Raw genomic sequence first — 26,869 nt, 5'->3', positions numbered from 1 at the left:
CCACACAGGCAAGTTTGTGTGAAGTATGTAACCAAATAAGCAATACATGTAAATACTGGAGTCATGAGCGCTTATATTTACCCAAAACTCTCTCTTCAGAATGCAGGGAGAATGTTGCATATACAGGCACAAAATCACTCCCTATAGCATGGACAATGTGCACACTATGACTGTGAAACCATTTAGATGTGAACTGGGTTCCAGCTAGCAACTCATTCAGGTGTTCAGAGGTATGTTAAAGGGCATATATTTTACACTTGTCCAGTGTTTTATTTAAACTTTTGATATCCATAACAAGATATATTTGTGGTTTTGAGTACCAAAAACCATCTCAATATAGTTGCATCTCCTCTCTCACACTTCTCTCTCCCGAACAGGGCATTTTGTGTCTATCTCTGAGCCTTTCTTTTGATTTGGCTCACTGTTTTCTTAGTGACACAGGATTGTAGCCTGCCACTGTGGCTTGGTAAAACTCACCAGTAAATGCAAATGGTGATGATCAGTCAGTGCTGCAATAAGCTGAGCCGTCGGTCAAATTCTGATGAAAATGCTCCAGTATTTCAGAAAAAATAAACTTCAGCCACTTGTCTTTAATATTACTATCCTCAGGAAGGCTTTGCAATGATATATTGATGATTGGGGAAATCTCACTTTCTACAGTATGGGACCTTTAAGACATCCTATTTATACTTGTACTTTACAGTGCATCCAAGCTAATGGATATTCAAAATAATACAACTGAAGACTCTATGAAAGACCCCAATTTTTGTTTGTTTTTTTTTCACAATCTAACTATTAGTATATGAACACTCTATTATCTGACAAAGGTAGAAGAGTTTAGGTTATTTCAATGAACAGATTTTTGTTTTACCCTTCCTCTGTGTTTGTCTGACTAGTTTAAAGTGGTCGGGGCTTATTTGGGAAGAGATGTTGCCACATACTTGAATGTCACTGTGTACCAGTCAGGATTTAGCAACATTTGAATCAGAATCTAATTAAATTTGGTGGGATGTTCGTTCACTGTCAATCAAATGTTATCAAGCCACACGCACATGGGACTGATTAAGCAGATTGCATTTTTGGACCGTTAAACTCCCAACAATACTAGGTGAAAACCTTGACCAAACCCCTGACCAGTGGAGTAACTTTATCACTCACTCAGTCACTCTGTCATCAACATTCATGTTTATGGCCCCACTGTTATGGCCCAGCCATTAAATAATACCTAAAGATGTTTCTTATAAACTTTGATTATTACTTATTTGGTCATATTTAGTAATACGTTTTCAGGAGCTGTAAAGAAAAATAAAACTAATATTAATTATTTTAATATTTAATCAATCAACAGACTTATTGTCAAAGTTAATCTGCAGCATACAGGAGACAAGTCCACTTTTTTCAAGTCCCCTCTATTGAATGAAGTGCATCAGTCATTGTCAAAATGTGTACATTTAAATGATATAGGTAGCTTCCCCAACTGCATATAAGATTGCATACAAATATGAAGTATAGCTGTCAACCTTTCAGCTTCTCCTGCTGCACTGGCATGTGAATGAGCTATTCCATTGCTGGCAACAAATCACAGATGGCCTCTCTGACCTTCTCATTTGACATGACACCTGTCAGTCATGTATTTAATGTGCTGATTCCCGTACCACTACTGGTGAACTTTCCAGTTCAGCAGCAAATGCTGCACATTGAAGATGCAGCGTCAAATAGCATGCCTCACAACCTACCTCATAACACTGTGCTTTCGAAAATTAGGCCACAAGGGAGAAATGCTGATTATTCTGGCAAGAGGGTATAAAAGACAATTCTCACACAGGAAATGATGAAGAAACAAGCTGTGCCGCAAGCTCTGATGCACAACATCATTATTTAAGATACATCTTCAGTTCAAAGTGTTACCTTTGAGATGAAAAAGACTATGAGCAAGAAAATGTAGAAAAGCACTTGACTTATATCTGTATGAGTTTTTTTTATTTATTTTTTTTAGCTTTGCTAAACCACTACAAGATGTGAGTGAAATCTATGTTGTTGAGATGTAGTGCAGGTCCTGGTAGTACTGCTTTGTACATTATCAGAAGCTTTCCAAAGAAACATAAACAGTGTGCCAGCCAACAAATTCAAATAGGCCTATTTCATTTCAGATAGAATTTCTGATGCTGAATTTAATTTCACAGCCTAAATAGAGGCAGCCAGGTCTGGAGTATTTTAGCACTTATAAGAGTATCTTTTTTTTCCCCCCTCTTGCCTGTGCTCTCCTTCAGTGGCAGTGCATCTTCAACTGATTCATCTCTTTCTGCCCGTAATGCACCAAAGCAGAACACAGTGATGGATCACGTAAGAAGTGAATGTGGAGAGTAGAGAAATGAGCTGATAGTTCCATGGTGTCACACTTAGAGACAAGGCCTTATGTGACGTCCTGTAATCATAAGAGCAGGTTGTGTGTTAAGGAGGGAATGCGGTGTGAAGACAGCGATGGATGGGAAAGGTTGCTTCTCTGCAGCCAGTAATTGTAGCATAATGAATATAATTTACAGCCGTAAGAGGCATGTGGCTTACATTAGCGATAACAGCTCTCTAATCTATATTTACGCACATTTATCCACAAGATCACATAATAATATAATATATTATATATTATATATATAATATATTAATATAACACTTCTCAGGTGCTTTTATATATTATAATATTCACAAAGATGCACTATTATGTTATTTAACATAATAGGGAAAAAGAATGAGCAAAGAGGTAAAGAATAACGAGGATGGAGAGAGCAAGAATGAATGAGGAAGACAGTGAGAGAGAGAAGGCCAATGACAGAAAGAGATGGAACAAAACAGCAGAAAGAGAGTAAAGGAGAAAGAGAGTGACAAAAAGGGATGATATGACAGAGAGAAGAAGCACAGTACCTCTCCTGAGATTTAATAACAGCATCCTGCCCTCGCCATAGATTCTCCTGCCTATGTCTCGATGAGGCTCCATCTGTCATGGGCTCATTACATCCATCTACTTCTCCCTCACACTCCAACACAAACCAGAGGAGGGGAAGCTGGAAACACTGGTGGAGTCATCGCATTGACTTTAAAATAAGGATGAATGGGTCAAAGTGAAGATCGACTGACTGCTGAGGTGTCAGGGCTCCTGTACTGCTGACATGTACAGAATGAACTCTGATCAGCAGTTAGTTGTTGGCTTCTACCAGTGCATGTTTTGCCTTTGCCCTCCTCTACTCTGGCAGTTGCTGTGGAGATTTCAAATCTTGCACTTCACAGTGAACCCAAGCACAACATCTATTTGGAACATCTTCAGAAACTTTGCAAAATGCGATACGAACAGAAATGTAACTGTCTTGGCACTTGAAAAGCCCTAGATGTGAACTCACACCTGAGCCAAGCAAATTTAAATCAAGCAGACATGCACATTCCTGAGTTGTTTGTAACCATTCTAATAATTTAATAACTTTTTACCTCTGCTAGCCAACCACCTCTGCTAGCCAAATCTCAAAACGCTCATTCCTGCCCTGATTAATGTCTCACTCCAAGCACTGATGCATGCCAACCAAGGTGGAGGGGCTTCGTGATGGGGACTGTCATAATGAGAGGCTTTGAAGCAGAGAGGAAAAACCAACTGAGCAACCAAGATTACTCCAAGTCTATTCTGTTGCAACTCACCAGGGAGTTCCCTGTGGTTTGACTTAAGGAAGGTAAATGATGAGGTTAGTAATCTAGGTGAAGTCATGGTAGCAACTGTTTTTAAGAAGTAAAAGGGTTCAAACAACTCTGTTGTTCTCTATGTTCTTCCTCTATGGATCTTAAGCAAAGCTACATAAAGACAGGCGGATACCAACAGACCACTTTGGGAGGCGGGTGTCTTTTCTGTTTCAAGCTGGGCTCACAGCCGGAGGGGCTCTCCCTTTCTTTAAAATCACTTTTAATGAAAGGAGACAGTTTATCACCCTTGACACATCACCCTTATCATCCCTCTCTTTAAATGCTTCATTAAACCTGCAAAGGGAATTTCATAAACAGGCTTCAGACACTTTGCACCTGCCTTTTGAAATCACAATAATTAATGTGACCTGTTCGCACTGGTGTCAACACTAATTTACAATGAATAATGAAGATTTTACCTGCTGATTGTCAATTAACACACACAGTGACATCCAAAAGCACGTGTGCGTTCATAGGTAGAATACATTCACCTTGAAAGTTTCATGTTTGTGTTAATATGTTGCTGTGATAATGTAACATACCAAATATATTAACTTCATGTTAAAGCATTAATTTGGGTTGATGGTGGCATGAGGAGAAATTTAGCTGTAGTTTCCTTTGTTGCCCAATATTTAAAAAATGAAAGGTGAATTTCATAGCAAGACAGCATTGCACCAGGTATTTCAATAAAGCTTTGTTCTTCTAAGCCCAGTCCGAGGGGATTAACCTAGACCTTACCAGAAATACATTTAACTTGCTCTGCAGTGAATATCTGGGACAAGAAACTGCTTTGAGGGCAATAAACGAGTGACCTGACTTTGATTTGATATGTAGCTTTAGCTTTGCATCTAGCTTTGCTTGCGTTTTCTCTCTCTCTTTTCTCTTTGATGCTTCCCTCTTTCTCTCGCTGTCTGTTTATTGGTCTGATTGGCTGATCTCTCCATCTCCCTCCCTCTGTCTCTTATGCCCCTGCCGCATGCATATACACAAAACTTTGTTGCCAGACTTGGCGGCTCTGGCCCACCAGACTGGAGTGAGGCAGATTTTGATCAAACAGCCATTGTCCCGGTCTCACCTTTAATCTGTATTGATTGGTGAAAAAAGTTGAGTTTTTCAGAGAAAAGATTTCAGATTCTGTCCGTATGACAGGTTGGGTATTTGCTGCAACACACTGAAACACACATACGTGCGCACAGATGCACCTTAGCGACACAGGTTGCCCAGTCAATATGAGGATAAAAAGGAGAGATGGAGAGTGGGGGTGGTGAGATGAAGACAGAAGGTTGAAGAGGGTGGAGGGCAGAACAAGACAGAAGCACTACAAAGAGGAAACAGAGAAAAAAAAGTGTTTTGTTAAGGGGTGAGAGGTGCCAGTGAGGCAAAGAAGGAGAGAAAAGACGAGGTGAGGTGAGGAGAACTGGGTATTGATGGGGATAGCGGGTGGTTTGGCTGTTCTGTCAGTCTTGGCACATCGTTCCTCTCATTACAGTTTCACTCCCTGGCTCAAGCCTGCTCTTTGGTCCTCCCCCACGGCTAGCCCTGGAGCAGGGATCCATCCAGCCCAACCCTCCTGTCAACACAAGCCCAGCTCAGCAGCTCTGGCCCAAGCATCTGTCAGCCCACACAGTCCCCTGTCAGCCATAGACTATTGGCCAGTCCATACTGGCACAGCATAGCGGGGCAGATAGGAGTATAATATAGCACAGCAAAGCATCCATCAACATAGCTCAGGGTAAAACAGCGTAGGACAGCAACCTAGGCATCCATCACTAGCAAGATACTGCGTAAACCCAGCCCTGAAGCGACTGATAAACAATAACACCACTTTGTAAAAAGGTGCACATAACAAAGCTTTTTTGTTTACAAGCATCAGAAAAATATTTGCTAGCATTTACAAGCTTTTTCATGTTTACGGAGAATATGTATTCTACAGAGGATTATGGGCCTCGAAAGGATTCTGCAGAGGATTGCAAACATGGAGATGCTGTTGTGATTATTGTGAGGGCTGCAGCCAGTTAATGGGATGGATTTTCATTACAACTCGTTCAACCGTGGCATGCTATTCCAATCAAATCGAGTTCCCTGCAAGCGACTTGTTGAATGCACCTCAGATCAGGCCAGCCAGAGACAGTCAAGCTATTATTTCTCATTCTGGTCCAGCAGGGCCCCAGTTGTGCCCGAGAAACCCGGCCCTGCACAGACACACCTTGACAGCTACTCTGCTAGTAGGAAGCAAGAGCTACAGGCAGACAACTGCTCTGACAGGTGATAGGAGCTTCTCCACTTCCCAGGCAGTCGCTCATTAGTGAGAACAGGTGCTGGCTACTACTGAGCATGCTCTACACTTTGTACCAAGGGACCTTCTGGAGGGATGACAGACAAGGAGTTGGGCAAGAGGTATCCAGGAAACCCAATTTGTAGCGCAGATCAATGAATAGTTCCTTGGATGTTTATTCCACTCTGTCAACCACTGCTCCAGAGTGCTGATGGAGAGATGAGAGGGGAGAGGTGACCTATGGAGTGGAATGAGGAGCACTGGGATGAGAGGCAAATGACAATAGTAAGAGGAAGGCGAGTGGAGGAGTGGTGAAGAGATGATGGGGGAAGAGATAATGCAAGGGAAGAACTGAACATTCGGAGCAGCAGAGAACAGCTCTGATTGAAGTCGGTTTGCAGTGGCATGTACAGAACCATGTCTTTCAAATTTATTTATCTATTTCTTTGACCCATATGGAGCAGCATACGGTGACCGCCAACTGAAAGGAGGGAATATAGTTAGGAACATTTGAATGATTAATAGTCTAAGTCACCTGTATTTATCCAAGAGCTTGCATGATGCTTTGGAGGAGCCACACTCACAGCATGAGTGCTATTCACAGCGAAAACTGCTTCTCTCACTCAGACAGAGAGCATAATTGGGCACATCCTGCCATGCAACAAATGTTTCCTCTTTTACTTCACCATATTTCCTCCTTCCTTCCTTCATGACCTGCAAACTGACAGGATCTTGACAGCTGTCCCAGGAATGTGGGAAGCACAGTAAGGTGCTTTGATATTACCATCAAAGTCTCTCTGGCAGAGGATATACTGTATACTGTCTTTTCACGAGTTTATTTCTATGTGATCGGGAAGTTCAAATCTAACGCACGTATCACAGAAGCACAATACAATTAAATTACAGTGTAATAATTTGTGTTGCAATCAGTTGTTTAGTAATGAGCATCATTACTACTCAACTGAAATCATTAGTTTAGGTCTCCTTGCAACTCGATTTCTGTACTTATGTTTTTTCTTGCACTATCATCAAGTCAAAACAATTTGTCTTATACTTTGGGTTTATAAGCAAACACCTTCAAACAAATGACATTCCCATCAACCTGAGCTGACGCACTACCCAACAAAGGTTTACGTGCCCAACAAAGGTTTTCAACGCGTGCTGCTGAGTTCATGTTCTTGCTTGTACCATGTTGTTTAGACTGAAGCCAGACCAAAGTTGTCACGGTGGTAATAACAAGAAACTCTGAGAAACATTCCAAAAGTGTCTATGATGTGTTTTATTTAACTTCAAATGCCATAAAATACAACACTTGAAACAACACCTCACGTTAAGCGGCCAACATATGAAATACCTCTCTTGCAGACTCCAGTTGTCAAGCTTCAAGCATGAAAGGCACATTTCCCTCTTACTGCTTCTTAGTGCACAGTGATACTGTATGTATGTACAGTGCAAAGTTGCATAATACCGCTTTGGTGTGCACGGTCACAGATTGCATTTCTGTAATGATCATTACACAAATGAATATTTGGACAGGAGAGATAGGATGCTAAACTAAAATACACACTCTTTTAAATTACCAGCTGTGGAGAAGTTTTTTGTTTGTTTGTTGTTTGTTTTTCCTGTTCTAAATTCCATTACAGTGGCTGCTCATTCCAATTACTCACATTCTACACAAGCTTCATCTTATGTCAAATTAATTTGAAGAACTTAAATGCTTTAACAATTCTGTTTTAATTGCACAATGACTGTAGATGAAAATTCTACAGTCTTTAAACTGTATTTGTAGCAATCACAAAGCATCTGTCAGGGTGTTTCAGAAAAAAATAAAGAAATAACATAAAATAAAATCAGCATTTGCTGTCAACATAGCAGAAGGCAACAGTTTGCCACATCAGTCGTTGTTGTTCAATAATCTCCTTTCACTCTCTAAATAATAAATAGTAATAAAAGTGTCACTGCATATGTGGTGAAAACTGCAGTTTGTCTACTTTCCTAGTGGAGTAGTGTAGCTTTTTTTATGATAAAATAAATAAAAACCTTTAGAATTATTAGATTTTAACAATGGACTGCTTGTTAAAATATGTGTTATGAGTCCTCATATATGAAATGTCGGTACACTACACTTACTTCGTGGTAGAAGATGAGTGGTAATAAGGTCAGAGGAGAAGAAAGCTCAGTGACAACAAGCAAGATGCAACCGTTCAGTCAGCCAGGACAGTTTATCACTTCACTGTTCAACCTGTCACTGCATGTCTATATGTTTAATGCTTAGTATTATCATTTAGAAAAGCACAGGTTTAAAACCTTCACACACACAAAATATGATATCATTTTGTATATTAGATTGCTCTTACAATAACAAAACCAAAACAACTTTGATTTGATCAAATGGAAATTGACATGTTTGATTATGTATAATGTAGTATAAATGTTTGATGTGAACATCTTGCATACAAGAAACTATCTTAGCAACTCTATACAGTATAATTCAGATATTGCGTTATAAATGAGCAGGTGTTGAACGAGGAGACATCAGCACTGCAATGTCACATATAGTACTATATTTACAGTTTATCTCTTGCCCCTGCTCGTTCCAATTCTTTATTCAGGCCACAGTGCACTATATCATTATTGTGTTAAGTAAAATATTGAGATATTTTCACTGAATTTAAAATGATGTTTTTGTATCTCTCAAAGCACTGAGGTGTTGACCAGAATATATAAAAATGAAGTTCTGAAGGTTTTAGCATATACCTTGCAGGAATCGTGCACCGCAGGGGCCCTTCATTCATGGATGATTTAGGGAAGTTAAAGCCATAAAATGATTTATATTATATGAATTTGAATTATATGAGTGCAGCTCCATGTTGCTGCTCCAGATGTTCCCTCTGGATTAGTTGTGGTAAGAATTCTTCATCTAGCTTCTCCCTGATTATAGGAAAACATGTGTGAATTAGTTTTTGGACGCTTTTGCATCGTTTCTGTTAATTGGAGCCCTGAAGATATTTGAAACAGAACTGGATAAACACTGCAGAGGGAAGTAGAAGGTAGATGTCAAAGTGAGTCAATGTGTACAGTAGGTGGGCTCCACACAAAGGGAAGGAGCATCAACAAGGTTTCAAGCTGCGTGTACAAGCCCTCGACAAATCTGACATCCAGCTCCCACTGGGTAACGGGCTGGGGTGACTGCACCAACACTTCTGTGCATCACCCAGGGTCACCTGCCAAAGACAGCCTCACTCCACTGCCTCCCTAATCTACTGTCTTGTAGCCCAACACACTGCAAAGCTGTGTGTGCAGCCAAGGCTCGGGGAGTTGCCGGAATTTGCATGTGAGGCGCATCCACTGTCGACTTGCATTACAACTGATATCCATTCTCATTGATTCCGACGTCTTCTCACATTTACATTTATTCATTAGGCAGACGCTCGGCTCCCTTCCCTCCCGTGCAAGATGTCTTAGCTCAAGCTTACTTGGTGTTATGCTCTGACAGCGTGCAACAAGAGGTAAACAAGAGGATACCGGTGTCCTTTCTCATTCACGGGAATAGGCTCACTGTTAAAGGCGATGTATTTATCAGACACAGGAAAGGAGGCAGATTCAAAGAAAGAGAAGGAGAGAGGGGAATAAAGGGAGATAATGAGAGAATGAGTGGGAGGAAAACAGAGAATGGGAGAGGGAAAGAGATGCTCCTCAAATTTTCTTTCGAGACCTCAGGATACGTGAAGTGCTGAGTCGTCTCATTAAGTTAACTAACTTTGGAATACCTTTGCTGGTCAGCAGTATCAAATATAGCGCTCTGTTGCAATATACCTAGCTTGGCCTATTGTTTCAAGACATGACTGTGTGTATAAACCCTTACCGAAGATGCCTCTTAAAACAATTCCTGCAGCTCACCTACTCTGTGGGATTGCAGTTGCTGTTATTTGGTTACTTCCTATTCCACAAAAACTCCCCATTTGCATTCTCATAGCAAGATTTTACATAATGAAATTAAAGAAGCCAGATGTCCTTTCTTTTTACACCCTTTCACACTTCATCCCCTAATGAGGCACCCAGCCTTCTCTTTCTATTTCCTTCTCCTCACCTCAGCTGTTCTTGTCATGCCCACAGGTGTTATGTTGATGACAAAGTGTCCAAGGTGGCCTGGCTCAATCGATCCAACATCATCTTTGCCGGACAGGACAAGTGGTCCCTGGACCCCAGAGTAGATCTGGTCACTAAAGGACAGCTGGAGTACAGCCTGCGCATACAAAAGGTAATGTTGACCACAGTGGGTAGTGGGTTTTTCTGTATTTCACTCTTAAGTTCCGATTTAACACTTCCCATGTTTTCTGCCAAAATGGGAATTTTTTTACATAAAAATCTGTGCTAGCTTGAGGATTAGTTTGACATTTTGGGAAATGTGATAGTGTGCCCAGTAAATATGAAGCTGGAGCCAGGATGGTTAACTTAGCATAAAGACAAGAAACAGGGGTAAACAGCCATCCTGTCTGTGTCCGAAGGTAAAAAGTAATTCACATTTTAACCGACAGAATTTGAGATCAGTATCGATCTTGGCCCTTAACGCTCAACTAGAAATGTCAAACTATTGCTAAAATGTGAGTCACACCAAAAATACCTCTTTTTTTTTTTGTTTACCTTGGATGGAATAAATCAAACATTCATAACAACATTTGTATAAGCACTGCTATACACCATGGTTAAAAATAAAATAATCTGTGTAGTTCTAATTCTTTTGATAACGATAGGTAACATTTGCTGATATAAAACTTTTAATATTTTCAATTAATGCAAGACAAAAGAGAGAACATTCATATGTTTTCTCAGTTTTTTTGCAAGGAAACATAATTGCAGTCAAGATTATGTTTCCTGTTTTTCTCTCTAATATAGGATGGGCTGGGAAATGCAGGAGACCAGGTATAGGATTAATCTGGAATTATGCTTCTCCAGGGTACATACAGGTGTTGTTCAGATACGCTCACATGTGAAGGGAGCAGTGTCGCATTGGCAAATCACAATTTGAAAGCGCTTAAGTTTTGCTATTGGTACATAGCCAACATAGCATTAACATTAGCATTAACTCTTGTCTCTGTCTCGTCTTTTCTTCTACTGAAGTTAGCATGCTCACAAGCTGGCCTCGGCCCATCTTGTCACATTTCAATAGCAACTCAGTGTGGCCTCCAATCTGCCCTGAAGATGTTGCGGTGTTCAGAGGTTGTATTATAACCTCTTGTCTTGTAAATGCAACAATGGCAGGAGCTTTTGTCAAGCGAAAATTACCTTCTCCCAGAGAAAGCTTACAAATAGCCCCTTTAAAGAAAAAATAGAAGCAATCAGGTGAATGGAAATCAATCTCACCTCTGTGACAATGAAAACAACCCACTACATACATCAAGGATCTAGATTTAATCAACATAAATAGACAGGACACGGACAAGCTGAACAACTATATTAAGTGGCTTGAAGAGCCCTTTGTCCTATGCTCTGCTGGAAGATCACTTGTGGCAGTGCTGTGCTGAAATGTTCACCCAGACCCTGAAAGAAAAGAAGAGAAAACTTCACAACAGGATGTTGGCTAAATCGTGTTGCTTGATGCACATGTGCACACCACCACACCACGAATTTTTGAGCTTTGTGACAAGTGTGCATGGGCTCCTTTGACTCTGGGACTAACGGCTACCCATCCCTGCATAAAGACGTTAATACATAACTCCACAGAAGCATAATTCCATCTTGGTTAGTGAGAGATCACATGTTTTGTGTCATCCCTGATGTCAAAATCATCAATTCACAATGACATCACCATGTTAGTGCTGTTGCAGCTTTGATTTTTACGAGTTGCAAATCCTTATTTTGGTTATGTTTTGGAGAATTATAATCATTAAGATGAAAGTAAGGATGAATACAAGGGAAAATATAAAAAGTAAGCATCATATCTGTAAAAAGGGTAAGAGAATAATCAGCAGGAAAACATGTTGCTCTGCCAGTAGTATTGTGATAAGAATATAAATGTGCAACGTTATTCTATTTTATTGTGTGCAGGTGGACGTGTATGATGAGGGGTCATACACCTGCTCCATACAGACTAAGCAGCAGCCCAAGACTTCACAGGTCTACCTCATTGTACAAGGTAAGCTGTACCCATATCAACACCTGCAGTGAAGGGAAACATATTATTCACCACTCACCCATGCCAGCTGGAAGGATATGAACTTGAAAATTGGGTGAATGAACCACATTATATGCTAAGCAGAAGCTCCCTGCCACTTGTCAGCCACAAATTCCCCTTATTACATTTTTTTTCACATTTTAAATTATATTTCAGATGTCTCAAGAATGAAAGACGTCATTGTCCAACAGCACATAAGCAGGAGACATTGTTGTCACCACTCTCTATTATTAAACCTGTAAATGTGTCCCTCAAAGGCGTCTGCAATTAAAATGCAGTATATGAATATGTATTGTCAGAGAAAAATAAGTTATATGTCACAAATACCCCCGTGCCCCCCCCCCCCCCCCCCCCCCCCCCCCCACCACCCCCACAGCAACAGATTTTCATGTTCAAGTTCAAATGAATCTTAAGTGCATTTGAAAAGCCTTCAGCAGCAGTTTTCCATTTCAAAGAATAGGAAGTTATTGCTCCTGCATGGAGAAAGCAGAATAGTTGAGAGCGAGAGATAATCACAAGGAAAACAAGGGAGAAAAGTTGCTGCAGGAGTTGATCCAAACCCTGGAGGGTGGAAATTTTGTTTTGCTCAACAACATCCTCAAATTGTTGTACCTGAGAGGGCTGAAGATGAGGTCTACACATAGATGCACAGTCATGTTCAGTTTTAAGAATGAAGCACTTATCTCACTACAACATGTCTTACCACAATTATGAGAACGATACACATTTACATTATGGTATAACCAAGCAGCTACATTATCAAATCAAATCAATGACTGGATGTGCTGAAACAAAGATAAAACAGAAATGATTGTTCCTGGTGCCAGAGAACAATTAAAAGTATCGCTAGAGACCACAAACCAAGACAGAAATGGACAATGATTCAAATTTTATTATCCACATTAAGGCAGAAACAAAATCAACTTGCAATCCCCTTAAAATAGAACAAAAATTAAAGTTGTATCTCAGCAAGATTTAGAAAAACGTGCTTACCTTTAGTAGGCTCGACAGCAGGTTTGTTTAAAGAGTTGTATTCATCATGCTGTTTTTTCTCAAACCAGGAAAGTAAAACACATCCCTCCAGTTCTCACACATTTGCACTGGTTTCCTGCTTGTTGAAATATTGATTTTAAAATACTTCTGTTGGTCTACAGAGCAGTGAATGGTTTAGGGCTAAAATACATTGCTGATCTGCTGCTGCTCTGTTATGAACCCTCCAGACCTCTCAGGTCATCCTGGACAGGCCTGCTCATTATCCCCAGAGTCAAAACCGAACATGAAGAAGTAATCAGTTTTTTTAGGCACCACATGTCTGGAACAAACTGCCAGAAAACTTGAAAACAGCCCTCAATTCCTCTAAATCAAGGCATAATACACAAGCTTTGTGCCAGTTTGCCTCTTCTCCAATTATTCATTCTCAGCTCATTTTAATGTTCTGTTTTATTGCATCCTTTTTAAAAACCTGTTTGTATGCGTCATTTATATTGCCCTTTCTTTTATCTTGTCTGCTTTTCCTTTTTATATCTGATATAAAACACTTTTCAATTGCCTTGCCAAAAGCACTAAACAGACAGATATAGCTTACCTTGCCTGATTGCTACAGACAAGACTGAATTACACAATGATTTGATTGATTTTTTAGTCGGGTAGTGAAAGACAGCACATTAATATTTTCAAAGTGCATGTTAGTTGTTAGTTTACTGTCATAAACAACTTGGAAAAGCGGCAAATGTTCACATTTGAGAAGCTGGTGCCAGGAAATTTTTGCAGAATAAATGGCTCAAACGATTACTCAACTATCAAAAATGTTTCAACATGATCTTCTGTCAATCATCTGTTATAATAATAATCGTTTCAGCAGTTTGCAGTATTAGTTGGTCAAAAGAGACGCTGGCAGATGGATATTTTCCCTGGACATAATATGCCCTTGAAATTTTGTAACATGTCATTTCTCCGTGCCCCAGTCTTTCCTGTCTCTTACCAATACACTAGAAAGTGCCCAAGAAATAATCTTGGCAAAAGCAGCCTCATTAACACCATATTTTGATCTTCTCACTTCTCAACTAGAGTATTGTCAATTTTTTTCAACTGTCAGAATAAATGGCTATTTTAGTTCTTCAAACCGCTGAAATGTTTGTGAATTGCTAGCAGCCAAGTCTCTCTAGTCTCATTTTCCAAAGCCACAGTTAGTTGACAGAAATTGCTCATAACCTGTCAAAAACCGGGAGCCTGGCATTCGGGAATGCAGTTCCTGAGTGCTGAAAATGGAATCTCCTGTAGTTTGTTTGTTTATTTGTTTGTGTGTTGCTTTCAGCTATGACTGCTTCAGCTGTCATCTGTCCGTTATCCAGAGAAAACACACTGATGTACGACACAGAGTGCTGTATCTGTACTGTGACAAATCTAATGTTGCAGCTCGATACATTTCACAATACTTGACTGTTTGATCAATCATGCTTTTATTTTAGCTGCGCTCTCCATTTAAACCTACTGACTGTATGACGTGAAGCTCGACCCCTGATAAATACTACAGGCTGTCAGCGGAGGAAGTGCGGCACAATGTAATAGCCCTATAGAGAGCTTGTCATACAGCTATGAACTGAAGATATCATCCATTAATAGCATTTATAAAGGTCAATATATGAATTGATGCTCCTCTTCTGAGAGCCATGGCAGCATATTGCCTCTCCTTCCCAGAATCCATTGTGTCCGATTATTTAGCGCTTGATCATCGGAATGTCCCGCGCCGACTTCCTGAGTTTCTGTCGTCGGCCTCATTTATCACAGCTAATGTGACAGTTATAGCCAAACATTGATTCTGTTGCTTTCTTTCCCTGCTATTTTGTCCTCCGCTCTGCCTCTCAAAATCCCATTCAATTTTGCTGCCATTGTTACTCTCATCTGTTGTATTTCCCCGCTACGTGGGTGTAATCTTCTTTTTGAGGTTCAGTTCAGCATCTTTCATCTAAATTGCGGTGCAGTGCCGAAGGCGTAGGTTGCCGGCAATTACTGTGAATGTGTTACAGTGAACAAATACTGTAACGATTTCATTTACTTAAAATGGTCAAATATTAAACACAGATACAGGAATACTGATTAAATAACAAGAGTACATAAGTGAAATTATACTTCATTGACCATCCACCACATATTCAACTTCAGCTTCTACTTTCGTTGCGTTTTATCAACTCAGTTTCTACTCTGCAAGTAGGTTTGAGTCTTTTACCAAGGGAAGATAAGAATGTGTCTTGGTGTGTGGCTCCACTATACCATCACACGCAAGCAACCTAAACCAACCCCCACAAAACCCAATCAGCTCTGTGGGATAATAATTCACCCTGCCTTCATCTCTTAATGGGTATGAAAATGTTCTAAGCATCAAACATTGCCCCTGGTTACAGACCCAAGAGTGGGTTCACATAACCAAAGCTGACAATTTTCTGCTAGCAGGGACAGGGACGTAATTGGAAAACAAATGATCAGACAAAGTAAATTTGCAGTGGATGAAAAACTGGTGGACTTGCAGGGCTCAGACAAGTGGTACCAAGCAGCAGGGTCACTGCACATGACAAGAATCCCAATGTTATGGCTGTCTTTCCACCCCAATGCAATTCGATTTTTATGAAACAGACGTATAAGTTTAGCCAATGGGCAAACCTACGCCAATGTTGTGACAATTTCAAGGTTTGACTTTGATGTTCGTCAAGTCTATTAACTAGTCAAGAGATATCTATGGGTGTGGGAATGTAAGGATGAGTGTGTATGTGCATACACAAGTACCTACATAGGTACCAGTTTTTTTAAATTGTTTTAATGGTGCTTAAGGTAGAACTTTACATGCCAGATGATTTGTCGTTGTTGTAGCCTGGCAAGATGGATTCTCACTTGAAAGAAGTCCAGCTGCCTCGCAAGGTTACCTTAAGTGCAGACCATTGTTTGATTTATGGTCACGGTTGAAAACCATGGGAAGAAAGTTATTCTTTTGCTCAGTTTTGTAATTTTTCAATCAGTAAATCTCCCCATTTCACATCGCATATGAAGCAGTGTTATTGAATAATACACTTAAATCACTGAAATTATAACTGTGCTGCATTGACGAGATTTTTGGAGTTTGCTTAAAATTCAATTTAAATATTCCACCTTTTGATCAACCAGGAAGAAGTATACACTGTAGACACTGTGCCTGACAGTACTCCCAACGAGGGGGAACAAGCTGTGCTTTCATGCTGATATCCATGGTGTTAAATCCTGTCTGTAGCCTATATACACTGCTTGTCTGCCTGACATTAATGATACAGCTCCATGGCAAGACTACATGCCATACATATAGTGTTGTACGAATGAGCGAAAGCAGCGGTTCCAAACCTTTTCCAACTTAACTTCCCACATCAAACCCCATAACAATACTGAGGCCAATAATCCCTTCTCAGGGCACTTTTAATTTTAATGATAATGATCAAACATTCAGGACTGAACTGAAAGCAGGGGAAGCTCAGTTTTTTTTTTTTTTTTGTATTTTTTTGTTTGATGGGGGAAAGATCACTTGTCTCTTGATTCTCTTTCCTTTTGATTCTTCCCATTGCTATCCGGCTATCCATTTTGATACTCCATGGTTTTTGCTGTGGATGTAATCTGTAATTAGACCAAGATAGCAGATAAGTATACAATGTGGTCCAGCAGCAAAGTGGTCCAGCTGGCGAAAACATAAAAAAAAGAAACAATGAAAGGAGTTTTAAACATCTTTAATGTTTCATTCATCATTTATTTTAAAAAAATATTTACCAACATAATTTATATGTATTATTATTATTATTATATATATATTTTTTACTTTAAAATATATAATTAAATCTTTTTTACCAAAATTGTACTGTTTTTGCAAATCATATGTGGGCCTCTTGCAATACTTTCGCGGCCCGGCCCACAGGTTGGGAACCACTGAGCTAAAGCTTCTTGATCTTCATATGCATAGGAATACTGTTACTTCCATTCAGTGATCTGGAATAATTATGGATAAAATTTAACTTTTTCTTCCTTTTTTTAAACATTATTTTGTCAGGCCAGTCACTTAAGGAACACACTCTCACTTACACGCATGGCCTACCAATTGCTCAGTGTTACACATAACACCCAGTAATTGCTACCACATGCGGTATGTATAACCAACACTATTAAACAACAAACATCATTACGCTGAACAGGGAGCAGTGAACCAAGATGGGAGCAAAAGAGTGACAAAAAGCAGAAAACAACACAGGATATGCAGGTGATGAAACAGTATCAATCATTTTAGTGATGAGAGAATCTGCACAAATAGCAAACTGTTGCCTAAGTTGAATGTTTTATCATCTTTGCAATCAGTGGGTCCAATATAGATGCATCAAGAAATATGACAATGTAATAAGGTCTGCCATGTCTGTGATAGGTGAATAATATACTCTATTCTGGTGAAGACAAAGGTCCTCTGATAAAAGATAGTACCTGGTGAATCAAACTCTCTTCATGCAATTTAATTTTCATGTTCCAGAGCCTAGGCAATTTCTGCCTTCCTTTGTCAGGAGGATAATTTGATTGGAAAAAGATGGGAACTAATTTGGCCACAGATTTCTGGCTGTCAGAACATCATTGTTTATCATTTTTGTGCTCTCTGCCTAATATCCAACTATTAAGTATTCTTCAGGCCTACTTTGTTAGGACATCTAAAATTACTGGCCATCCCTCGAACCTGATCTAAGGCCCGAGGTGACTGATCCTTTCAAGCTGGGCACCCAAATTAAGGAATGTTCTCCCCCGTTCTTTGCAATCTATGGACTCCTGTGACATCTTTTTGAAGCAGCTAAAAATATTTTTATTCAGATATGCCTTTGGTCAGTCTGTCTGAATACCTCCTCCTTTGTATTTTAGTGCTCTGTTTTTGTCAAATTGCTTTTCATTGTCTTATTTCTTGAATTTTTGTACTTTGTTTTTATGATGTAAAGCACATTGTATTTTTTTATCTTTGAAAGGTGCTACAGTATATGAATAAACTTTACTTACTCACTTACTTACTTATAAATGTCACTCTAGGAACAGCAGTATCAGTCTGTAGACTGAAATATCTCAACAACTATTGACTAGTACACCCTTGCAGAGTCACTAGCATGGCTGTAGACTCTTAGCCTTGTTTAAATCCACCTACCAGATTATTTTGTGAAATTAGGGTAGGAGTGCCCTTTATCAAATTTAATGAGGAGTCACACTAAAATATAAAATATGCTGGGGAGGGCTTTGCTTTAAAAAAAAAAAAAAAAACATGAAACATAAGCCTAAATATAGCCGCAATCCCCATACCAATAATTTTTGTACATTAATTTATATAACCACATCCACAGCAGCAGTGTTTCAGCAAATTCAGCAAATCCCAATATGCTATGCAAATGTGTTTCATAAAATGCAGAGGCTGGGGAGTGATTCATTCATCTCATGAGGTCCTTTTATAATACTCATCCCACAGGAGTGGAACTTTTAGTTCATTTAGCCCTTACTATAACGGACAATCTGCCTGCAGACTGCTGACTCCAATCAGAAATGTAGCAGCTTGTTGAACTCTGATTTCCACCAGTGTATCCAACATTCAGAATTCATTTGATGTGAGAATTACATGAGTTAAAAATAATAGTAGCCACAGCTAGTGAGTGATTCAGCTTTCATTGTGTAGAGCCTCAAATCACTGGCCTAATCACGAGCCACAAGTAAACCAGAAGTCATTCTATCGAATGGTGAATCCCAGGCTGAATGAGTGATAGCAGCTGGATAGATTTTGTCATGCATTGTCCTGCTGCTAGTGATTAGACAATAAATGTGTGTATGTCTGTCAGTATGCCTGCATGTCTCTCTGTAAGTGTACTAATCTGTGCAGCCATGAACAAGAGTTGGTTAGCAGATTCCATGAGTTCCTTGAAGCCTGCCAGTACTATTGATCTCACGACGGTCTTCCATTGTAATAGGCTGCTTTCTCTGTTTTGTTTTGTTTTGTTTTTTTTTTTTTGGTTTTTTTTTTAACCTACTTCCTTTTCACTCCAGTGATGACAGTGCTTGATCAGCAAATTCAAATCAGTATTGATCTGACACTGCCACTTTTGAATTAAAGTCAGCTCTTTGATATGCATTGATCTTTATCAAATGATTTAAGTAGCCTTGTTAATTCAGAAACTGCAATTCATCTGATCTCAACCTGTCAAACAATGCCCCTGTTAAACTTTCTCCTGACATAGTTTCACAAAGAAAAAAGAAAAAAATCATATTCACTGGATTGTATATTCTTGCAAACTTTTTGGTACAACATCATAAGTCTTGGGTTTACGACCAGAACCAGTCTGTCTCGGCAATCCAAATTAGCTCTTAAATCTACAAGTTATTTCCCGAACCTTCCCTGCGAGCAGCTTTCCCTCCAAGACAGATGGCATTATCCATTCATAAATGTCGCAGAAACAGAATGATTATAAAGTAGCAGATGAAGTGAACACTCCCGTAACCAGCTGTTCCCTGATGGCTCTGACCCCATTTCAATATGTTGTGTCCATTGAGAAGTGATACATCTTAATGTACTGCAGACACATGCTGTGGACCCTGGAGAATTGACAGAATTAAAGCAACAATGGGATGTTATGTATGTTGTTTTTGGTCATGGCACAAAATCAGACAAAAACACTCACAGCCTGGTACAGTGTCACACTTGTGTTGACTCTGGCTGTAAACAAAGAACTCATAGAAAACCTTTTTTTTTTTTTTTTTTCCAAATTAAAACACATTCCCTTCCAGCATGTTGATTGTTTTAACCTTTTATTTTATGTCTGGAAAGTGCTCTTTTCCTTGTTTTTAACAGGAGCTCTAACCTTAATATTGACTAACTCAGCCACAGGATACAACCTTTATCCTTACTTGGCATCAATGAATTTCAAATGAAAAGATAGGAACCATTAAATGCCTCCTCGTCCACACTTATCCACCTTTTCTTCCTTTCATTTCTTCTATTCTTGTATCACAGTGCTGTGGTATTTGAGGTGCTAATCTGCAAAATTCTTTAAAGACGGCCGTGCCACTCTAAAGAGCACCTTAGCAGGAGGAGACAGGTGTGCATGCATGCACATATTATGTGTGTGTGTGTGTGTGTGTGTGTGTGTGTGTGTGTGTGTGGGTGTTTGTACATATCTTCTACTCTACAGTCCGTGCGAGGAAGAGGATTGACCTTTTAACAATTATCATGGGACAATCAGAACCTTTCAATTGTGCCTGTGAAGCCAGCAATCCACTATCCTCTCCATCTCAACTCCTCCTTCCTCTTTTTTTCTCCCCCTGCACAACCCTCACACTTGTACTTTATGGACCACCCCTTATCTCTGCTATTGCTGAGGTGTTCTATTACCTCCTCTCACACCACCCGCGGGCTTATACGGACAAGAGTGGAGATAGAAAGAGTGGATTAGGCAGACAAAGTGAAAGCGATGTGGCGAGTAAATTCAGATTAGGTATGGCTATCATTAATTGAAGATATCAGCAGTCTCTCCGGATCTTATGCTGCAGCACAACAATCATGGCCACATGCATTATTGTTTGTGATGCAACCATCCAACATTGTTTAGTTTTAGTGTTGCATGCAATGCGCCACCTCTGAGGCCACCTGCACAGTAATTTAAAATATAGCCACACCAGTAATGTGAAGACAGTGTTGATTAAGGGTGTTTATGTATGTTCTACTTTCAGTAAATGGGTGGCTGTAAGCAGGACTTTGGGTAAAGGAGTAGATAGAGGGCTGGGTTACACACATTCAGCAACCTGTACTGGTTAATCTTTATTCCTTTAATGTCGGTGACTTGGCTCCTTCGGGACAGCAGAACAACCTATAAACACAACACTGACATATTATTGTAAATTTGACTTTTCTCAGTTGTGTTTGTAATAGTAAGTTCCCTTATTGTTTTTGTAACTCTAATATTAGTAATATTGTGATTTGTTGTGATGTTTTTGGAAAATGTTTACCTTTTTGAAATATGTTCATCTTTTGAAAAAATGTCAAAATTCTACACTCAGTGTGTATTTATTGCACCTGTGTAATTCTGCTGAGCGAGCCTGAGGAAGCCGGAGGCGAAATGCTTTGTTCACTCTCAGTTAAAAACACAGTGAAGTCATCTCAGTGTGCAGCGGTCAGCTTTGATTTTCACTGACATATTATTATTTTATGAAGCTGTTAAGGCCTAATATGTTTGCATACAGTTGCGTATTTTACACATAGAGAAGACAGGACAGAGCGTTAGCCTTCATCTGGAGAAGTGTCTCTGGCCACCTGATAAAAGTCCAATATTCACTCTCCTTGTATGTCTATTTTTGGTTGCTACTAACTCCTGGCGAACATTTCTTGCTCTTTGTATGCAAAATGATCAACTATGTTCATCAGCTTGGTCTGCTATTTGGTGCTGGACAGGCAGTATGGTTCTGAAAACAGCCTCTTGCTGCAGTTTTGGGAATGGTGGGACTGAACCAAAAATGTTACAGGCCTTAAATAATAATAAAATAATGAAGCTGAAGACTTTAAAACTCCCTGTTTGAGTTGAGAGGGACTACGCGGTCGGGTGATAATTCTCTCCAAGAGCAACCCTCCTTGTGTTCCACAAAGTCATTTGATCCACTGTTAATATAAAAATATTGATTAGTGCAGCTTTGAATGCATTTCTACACAGTTGACAGAGTTGACACAGTTCACCCATGTATGAAAACACTCAAGGTGCTTTTCTTTTTAGCCTGTAAACATTCAGGATATTAAGCGGAAATCGAAGTCCGGGGTTCAAGCAGTTGAAAAGCCCTCAGTAAACCCCGCAGAAGCACTGGCTTGTGTGAAGACCGGCATTAAGCAACACTATGCCTCATTGTGTCTGCCATGAGCATTATGGCCTACCGGCAACTAGACACACATTCATATAGACTAGCCCTCCAGGGACAAGATTACATGTAGCCACCATATTACCCATTATTCCATGCAGCTACCCAGTTGTATGAAGTAGAGGAATAAGAGACACAGAGAGAGAGAGAGAGTGGGAGAAAGCAGCCACACACATTTTCCATTGCCTTTGAACCTTCATAATGAAACTGACTCTGTGAAGTTTTAATGAAAGCAACAATTTACCATTCCCTTTTTCTCCGTGGGCTGCTGAGCTTATGTTACTTAGACTGAATCTATAAAAAAAAAAAAAATGAAAAATTTAAAATAAAAAGTGCAGCCTCCTTTAATCTTCTTTATGCCGGCTGTGAGAGGTGCTCTCATGCATTTAAATGGGGCCATCCCATGAACACACATGACAGCGCGGGCATTGGCAGGGGCTGCAGGTGAGCCGTCGGGGCCATATTTCAACGACTAACAAGGCGAGCCAGTGGCCATCGGTTCCGGTCAGCATCTCCCCGGGTCTTATCTCTGATATAAAGGGCTACTATTTCTTTCTCAATGGCCTCTGCTCCCCTCATGCACACCCATTACTTGTATAGAACCTGCCAGCACCTTTTCCCTCCATCTTTTTCCATCCTGTATGTGACCTGGGCCTGTCAGATAGATGGACAGCCCTGGTGCTTTTCGGGCTTGTGAATGCCTCTGAAACTGAGATTGAGTGTTACAGTTAAACCTGACCTCACCTGCTCTCTCTGAAGGGAAAAGATGAGGTTAGGTGTGTGTAGAGGTTGTGTTTACCCCTGCAATGCACGGCCCTGTGTAGGTAAATATATGGGCTTGTAACTGCCTTTTAATAATGTCGGCCTATATACGTTGTCACTGTGTGCTTTTTAACATTTTACCCAGCCGTGCCTTAATAGAACGCTGTCACCTTTTCTGAAATGTCTGTGCCCTACATTACTCGGGGTCACCTGCTATGTGTGTGTGTGTTGTGTGTATGTATTTTTTGTGTGAACTTTCTGCTACTCAGCCCCACTGCTGTTGAGGTCAAATCCTACCGCTAGGCCTCGATCCCACTTTTATCACCATGGACTGGATAAGAGCAGAGAGGCAAACATGGTTGCTGCTACTCAGAGACATGACAACAGTATTGAAAAGAGGATGGAAAATATCAGCAGAAATTACTTATTTCAAACTGGTGAGACCATGAGATGACCGTAGTGGTCAGTGAATTACCTCAACATATTATGATCGATTCAGGCCCACGCAGGGGAGAAAACAGCATGAGGAAGACCTGTCTTTATTTTGTGTGCGCATAGTACGTGTCAGCGGCACAAGCCTGCACTTCGGATGCACACTGACGGATATCTGATTTCAGAGGCTTCCTGATGGCTCAGTTGTACCAGGCTCAACCCTGCTCAGACCCATGTGGACTCTAACTTCCCTACCTTTCTTTCACTTCTTTCTACTGCCAGCAGTTAGAAAAAGAAGTTCAGGTCTTCTTACAACAGGAGCATGAACCCTGCGGTCTCCTTTTAGCCATGCCAGCAACCTAGCTTGAGGAATGGCAATGTTGGCTGGTTGGTGTTTGATCTGGACTCAAATATCTCGAAAACTAGCAGATGGACTGCCGTGAAATTTTGTACAGACATTCATGATTCCAACAGGACAAATCCTAGTGACTTTGGTGATGACTTTTGCTGTAGTATGGAGGGGTGCTTAAATTCAACATGCTGGAAATCTCTCACATACTGACATACAGTATTATGGCCTTTGTGATTTGTGGTTTCTACAGTCTACTGGACTACCATGCAGTTTGTGTCCCCCTCAAATTAGAAATTGTAACAAGTTTGTTGATTCCTCAGCTTTTCATCTGGCGCCATCTTCACTCATCTGTCTACTGCCAAAAAGCTGAATAACTAATGACATTCATATCAGCCTCAGCTGCACTATGGGTTTAGCGCTAATTAGCAAATGATAGCATGCTAACATACGGCATGCCATCATTTGCTAATTAGCACACTAAGACGTAGAACATAGCAAATATTACCTGCTAAAGCTGTTATCATTTTTAATGACCTTGTTGGCATCCTGATGTTAGCATTTTGTTCAACGCACCACAGTACCATACATCCCATAGACTGTATATAGTGGGCTACAGGATAGAGCTACTCTCAAAGACTCTCAGTCTTGTTTGATGTTAAGTCTGAGGTGGAAAAGATATGCAGCAGAGAATTCTAAAGCCATCGTTCACATTTCAAAGAGAATCAAAATTCATCTGTCATGTGCTTTTCCTGGATTACATACTCGTACACATCCTCTTTTTTTTCCTAGTGATTGTACTTGGCTGCTCCTTCTGCCAGTGCCCACTGCCCCACCAGATGTCTGGCATGTTATTTAGTTGGACCATATGGTAGGCTAGCCTGCACTGATGCAATGCTTCACATACCAAGTCTGCCTTGTGGCAGGAGAGTCCTAAAGACTTCTTCTGCTGGGTCTTGTCAGATGTCTTTTTGATGAAGGACTGCTTTTAAGAAATGCTCGGGTAGAAGGTCTGGTCTATGGCTTTGTGGGAAGTGGTGTGAAACCATGTCAGAAATATTGTTTGTCTGACAGTATTTTGTATTAAATAAGAAAAGTATGACATCAAACTAGATTTAAGGTTACTTTCCATAAAGTGACTTAAACAGTCTTTCAAAACTGTCTCGATATTGTTTTGTTTAAACTTATTTCATAGTCAGTTTTCTTTAGAAGAACATACATGCACTGTAATCAAAACAGGGGCCCCCGGAGAAACTGAAAATACATCTCACTAATGAGAAAAAAATGTCTCATCACTTATGGAGAGAAAATATTTATGACTCATCATAACAAAATGCTGCTCTCTAACGCATAGGCCTCTTACAGCCACAGTGGCTGAGTGTTGTCAAGTATGTTCCTCTTCCCAGCACTTTGATGATGGGAAATATATTTCCCTGGGAAGGTCTTTGAGAGCTGGCACTGGTCGGCTTCTGCAGTGGCCACTGTGGTAAATAACATATGGGCTTGTTATCTCTCCGCAGACCTAGAAAACTCTCTCTCAACAACAGCCACTTGCTCATTAGACTGCAGCGCAAGGCAAAGCACAGAAACAAAATTTAGGAAAGAAAAAACAAGAGGAAAGGAGACAGAACGAGTGACAGTGATGAGGCAAGAGTTGGGGAGACAGAATGGCAGCAGGCAAAGAGAATACAGGAAATGCAAGGCAGGACGGGAGGGAGGGAGAGAGAGACTCATGACGGAGGTTGTTCATATGTACCATATGTACAACAAAACAAATATCTGCATAAGGACGAAGTTCAAAGGCAGCGAGAGTAACACCCACAGGGACACAGGAGACAAAGTGTGATGGTGAACACACACGTCATCATCCCAACAGCAGCAGCAGCTGTGAGCACAGTCAGAGGCTCTATGTGTGTGAGTGAGTGTGTGTGTGTTTGTGTGTGTGTGTGTGTGAGTGTGTGTGTGTGTGTGTGTGTCTGTGAAGCTCTGTGGGGTGGGCTTCAGCTGAGTGTGTCAGGTGCTTCCCACTCTACCAGCTGTTTCTTCACAGCTCTTCACACAGTGAGAACCAACACGCTGGTTGAGAGTCTACAGATCTGGAACCCCGTCAACCTAACACAATGGCAACACTTCGTTTTCACATTTCCAAGCCAACAACACACACTGCAAGTTGTTCAAACTCTGTCTTTGCTCTAGTTTTTTCCAGTCTTGAGTCCTGCACCGGGTCAGGAAACACCGGTACCCAAAAGGTAACCCCACAAATTTACGTGCAACAAGTAAAAAATATGTTTAGATTAATTCACAGGTACAAAATGACTTAGATGTCTGCAGGCAGCAAGGCACAGTTTTTCTAAACACCTAAACAGCGTAATTTTTTATCAAGCCTAATTAGCCGCCATGATTTCCTGCGATATAACCTTTCACAGCTCAATTCTTCATCATTCCAGAATGCATCCGGCTGATTGCAGTGAGGAGTCACTCTGCACATCTGGACACATGATTACTGCAAAATCAGTTGTCTTTCTGTCACTTTTTATCACAAGAACAAGTGCGAGCCAACTGAGTGAGTGTTCTGTGCCTCTGAAAGGGACGGTAATCATTCAAAACAGCAGATAACCTCAGACCAGCCATCATGCCAGCCCTGCGAAAATAGAATCTAGATTAGTTTTGAAGTGACTTACTGTGGTGTGCAGTTTGGGTTGTGGGACTTATATCAATGGGTTGCGTACGGATTTGATTCAGAGTTAATTGAGGGTATTTGGTCGGTTCTGGTACTGAGCTTTGTGGGTGCAGGTTTGCAAAATTTGAGCAAGACTCTTCAAGGCTCTTTTCAGTTGCCATAGTAGCTGTTGCTCCTGGATTTTCATGAACTATGCCATGATTTTCATTCATTAATCGAGTGATCATCATTTTTCTCTTGTAGTATCTGAAGTTCTATATGTTATGTGAATTTATGGGTTTGGTATGTTTAGCTAGGGATCCCCTAGTCAAAAAGATTTAAGGGCCTTAGCCAGAAGGCTCTAGGTCAAAAGGTCTAGGTGTCATTGGGAGATTGATGACTCCCTCATCTTATGTAATGAAGCCCTTTTTCTGTATTTATAGGAACCGTATGTTTTACCTTAGGTTCACGAAAACCACCAATCTATATAGACAGGGAGTTAGAGCTGTTATCAGAGGCGATTCACATTGGCTCCGACTCCTCTCTCAGGCAACCCATGGTGCTTGATTTGATGCTGGACTT

General features: G+C 40.4%; 2 protein-coding genes across 5 annotated transcripts in view; both read left to right on the top strand.

Moving 5' to 3' along the window:
• LOC139614355 (apolipoprotein A-I-like) overlaps positions 1–26,869 on the top strand; it is a 385,012-nt gene that overhangs the window by 154,754 nt on the left and 203,389 nt on the right. Inside the window, exon 1 of one of the 2 annotated variants that reach the window (XM_071471514.1) lies at positions 23,487–23,492. The exons of the other annotated variant lie outside the window; for it this stretch is intronic. The gene's annotated coding sequence lies outside the window, so the exon portion shown is untranslated. Of the gene's footprint in view, positions 1–23,486; positions 23,493–26,869 lie in introns of those variants that run through there. 2 annotated transcript variants of the gene reach the window in all.
• Positions 1–26,869, top strand: part of lsamp (limbic system associated membrane protein) — a 509,337-nt gene that overhangs the window by 437,223 nt on the left and 45,245 nt on the right. For all 3 annotated transcript variants that reach the window (XM_071471505.1, XM_071471506.1, XM_071471504.1), the window contains 2 exons: positions 10,112–10,256; positions 12,044–12,131. In XM_071471505.1, the coding sequence (XP_071327606.1) occupies positions 10,112–10,256; positions 12,044–12,131 (233 nt within the window). The remainder of the gene's footprint in view (positions 1–10,111; positions 10,257–12,043; positions 12,132–26,869) is intronic.

This window comes from Trachinotus anak, unplaced genomic scaffold (assembly GCF_046630095.1).
Source record: "Trachinotus anak isolate AG129_WGS33_773 ecotype Australia unplaced genomic scaffold, CSIRO_AGI_Tana_v1 ptg000034l, whole genome shotgun sequence".
Lineage (NCBI taxonomy): Eukaryota > Metazoa > Chordata > Actinopteri > Carangiformes > Carangidae > Trachinotus > Trachinotus anak.
This window is presented reverse-complemented; position numbering and strand designations above follow the sequence as displayed.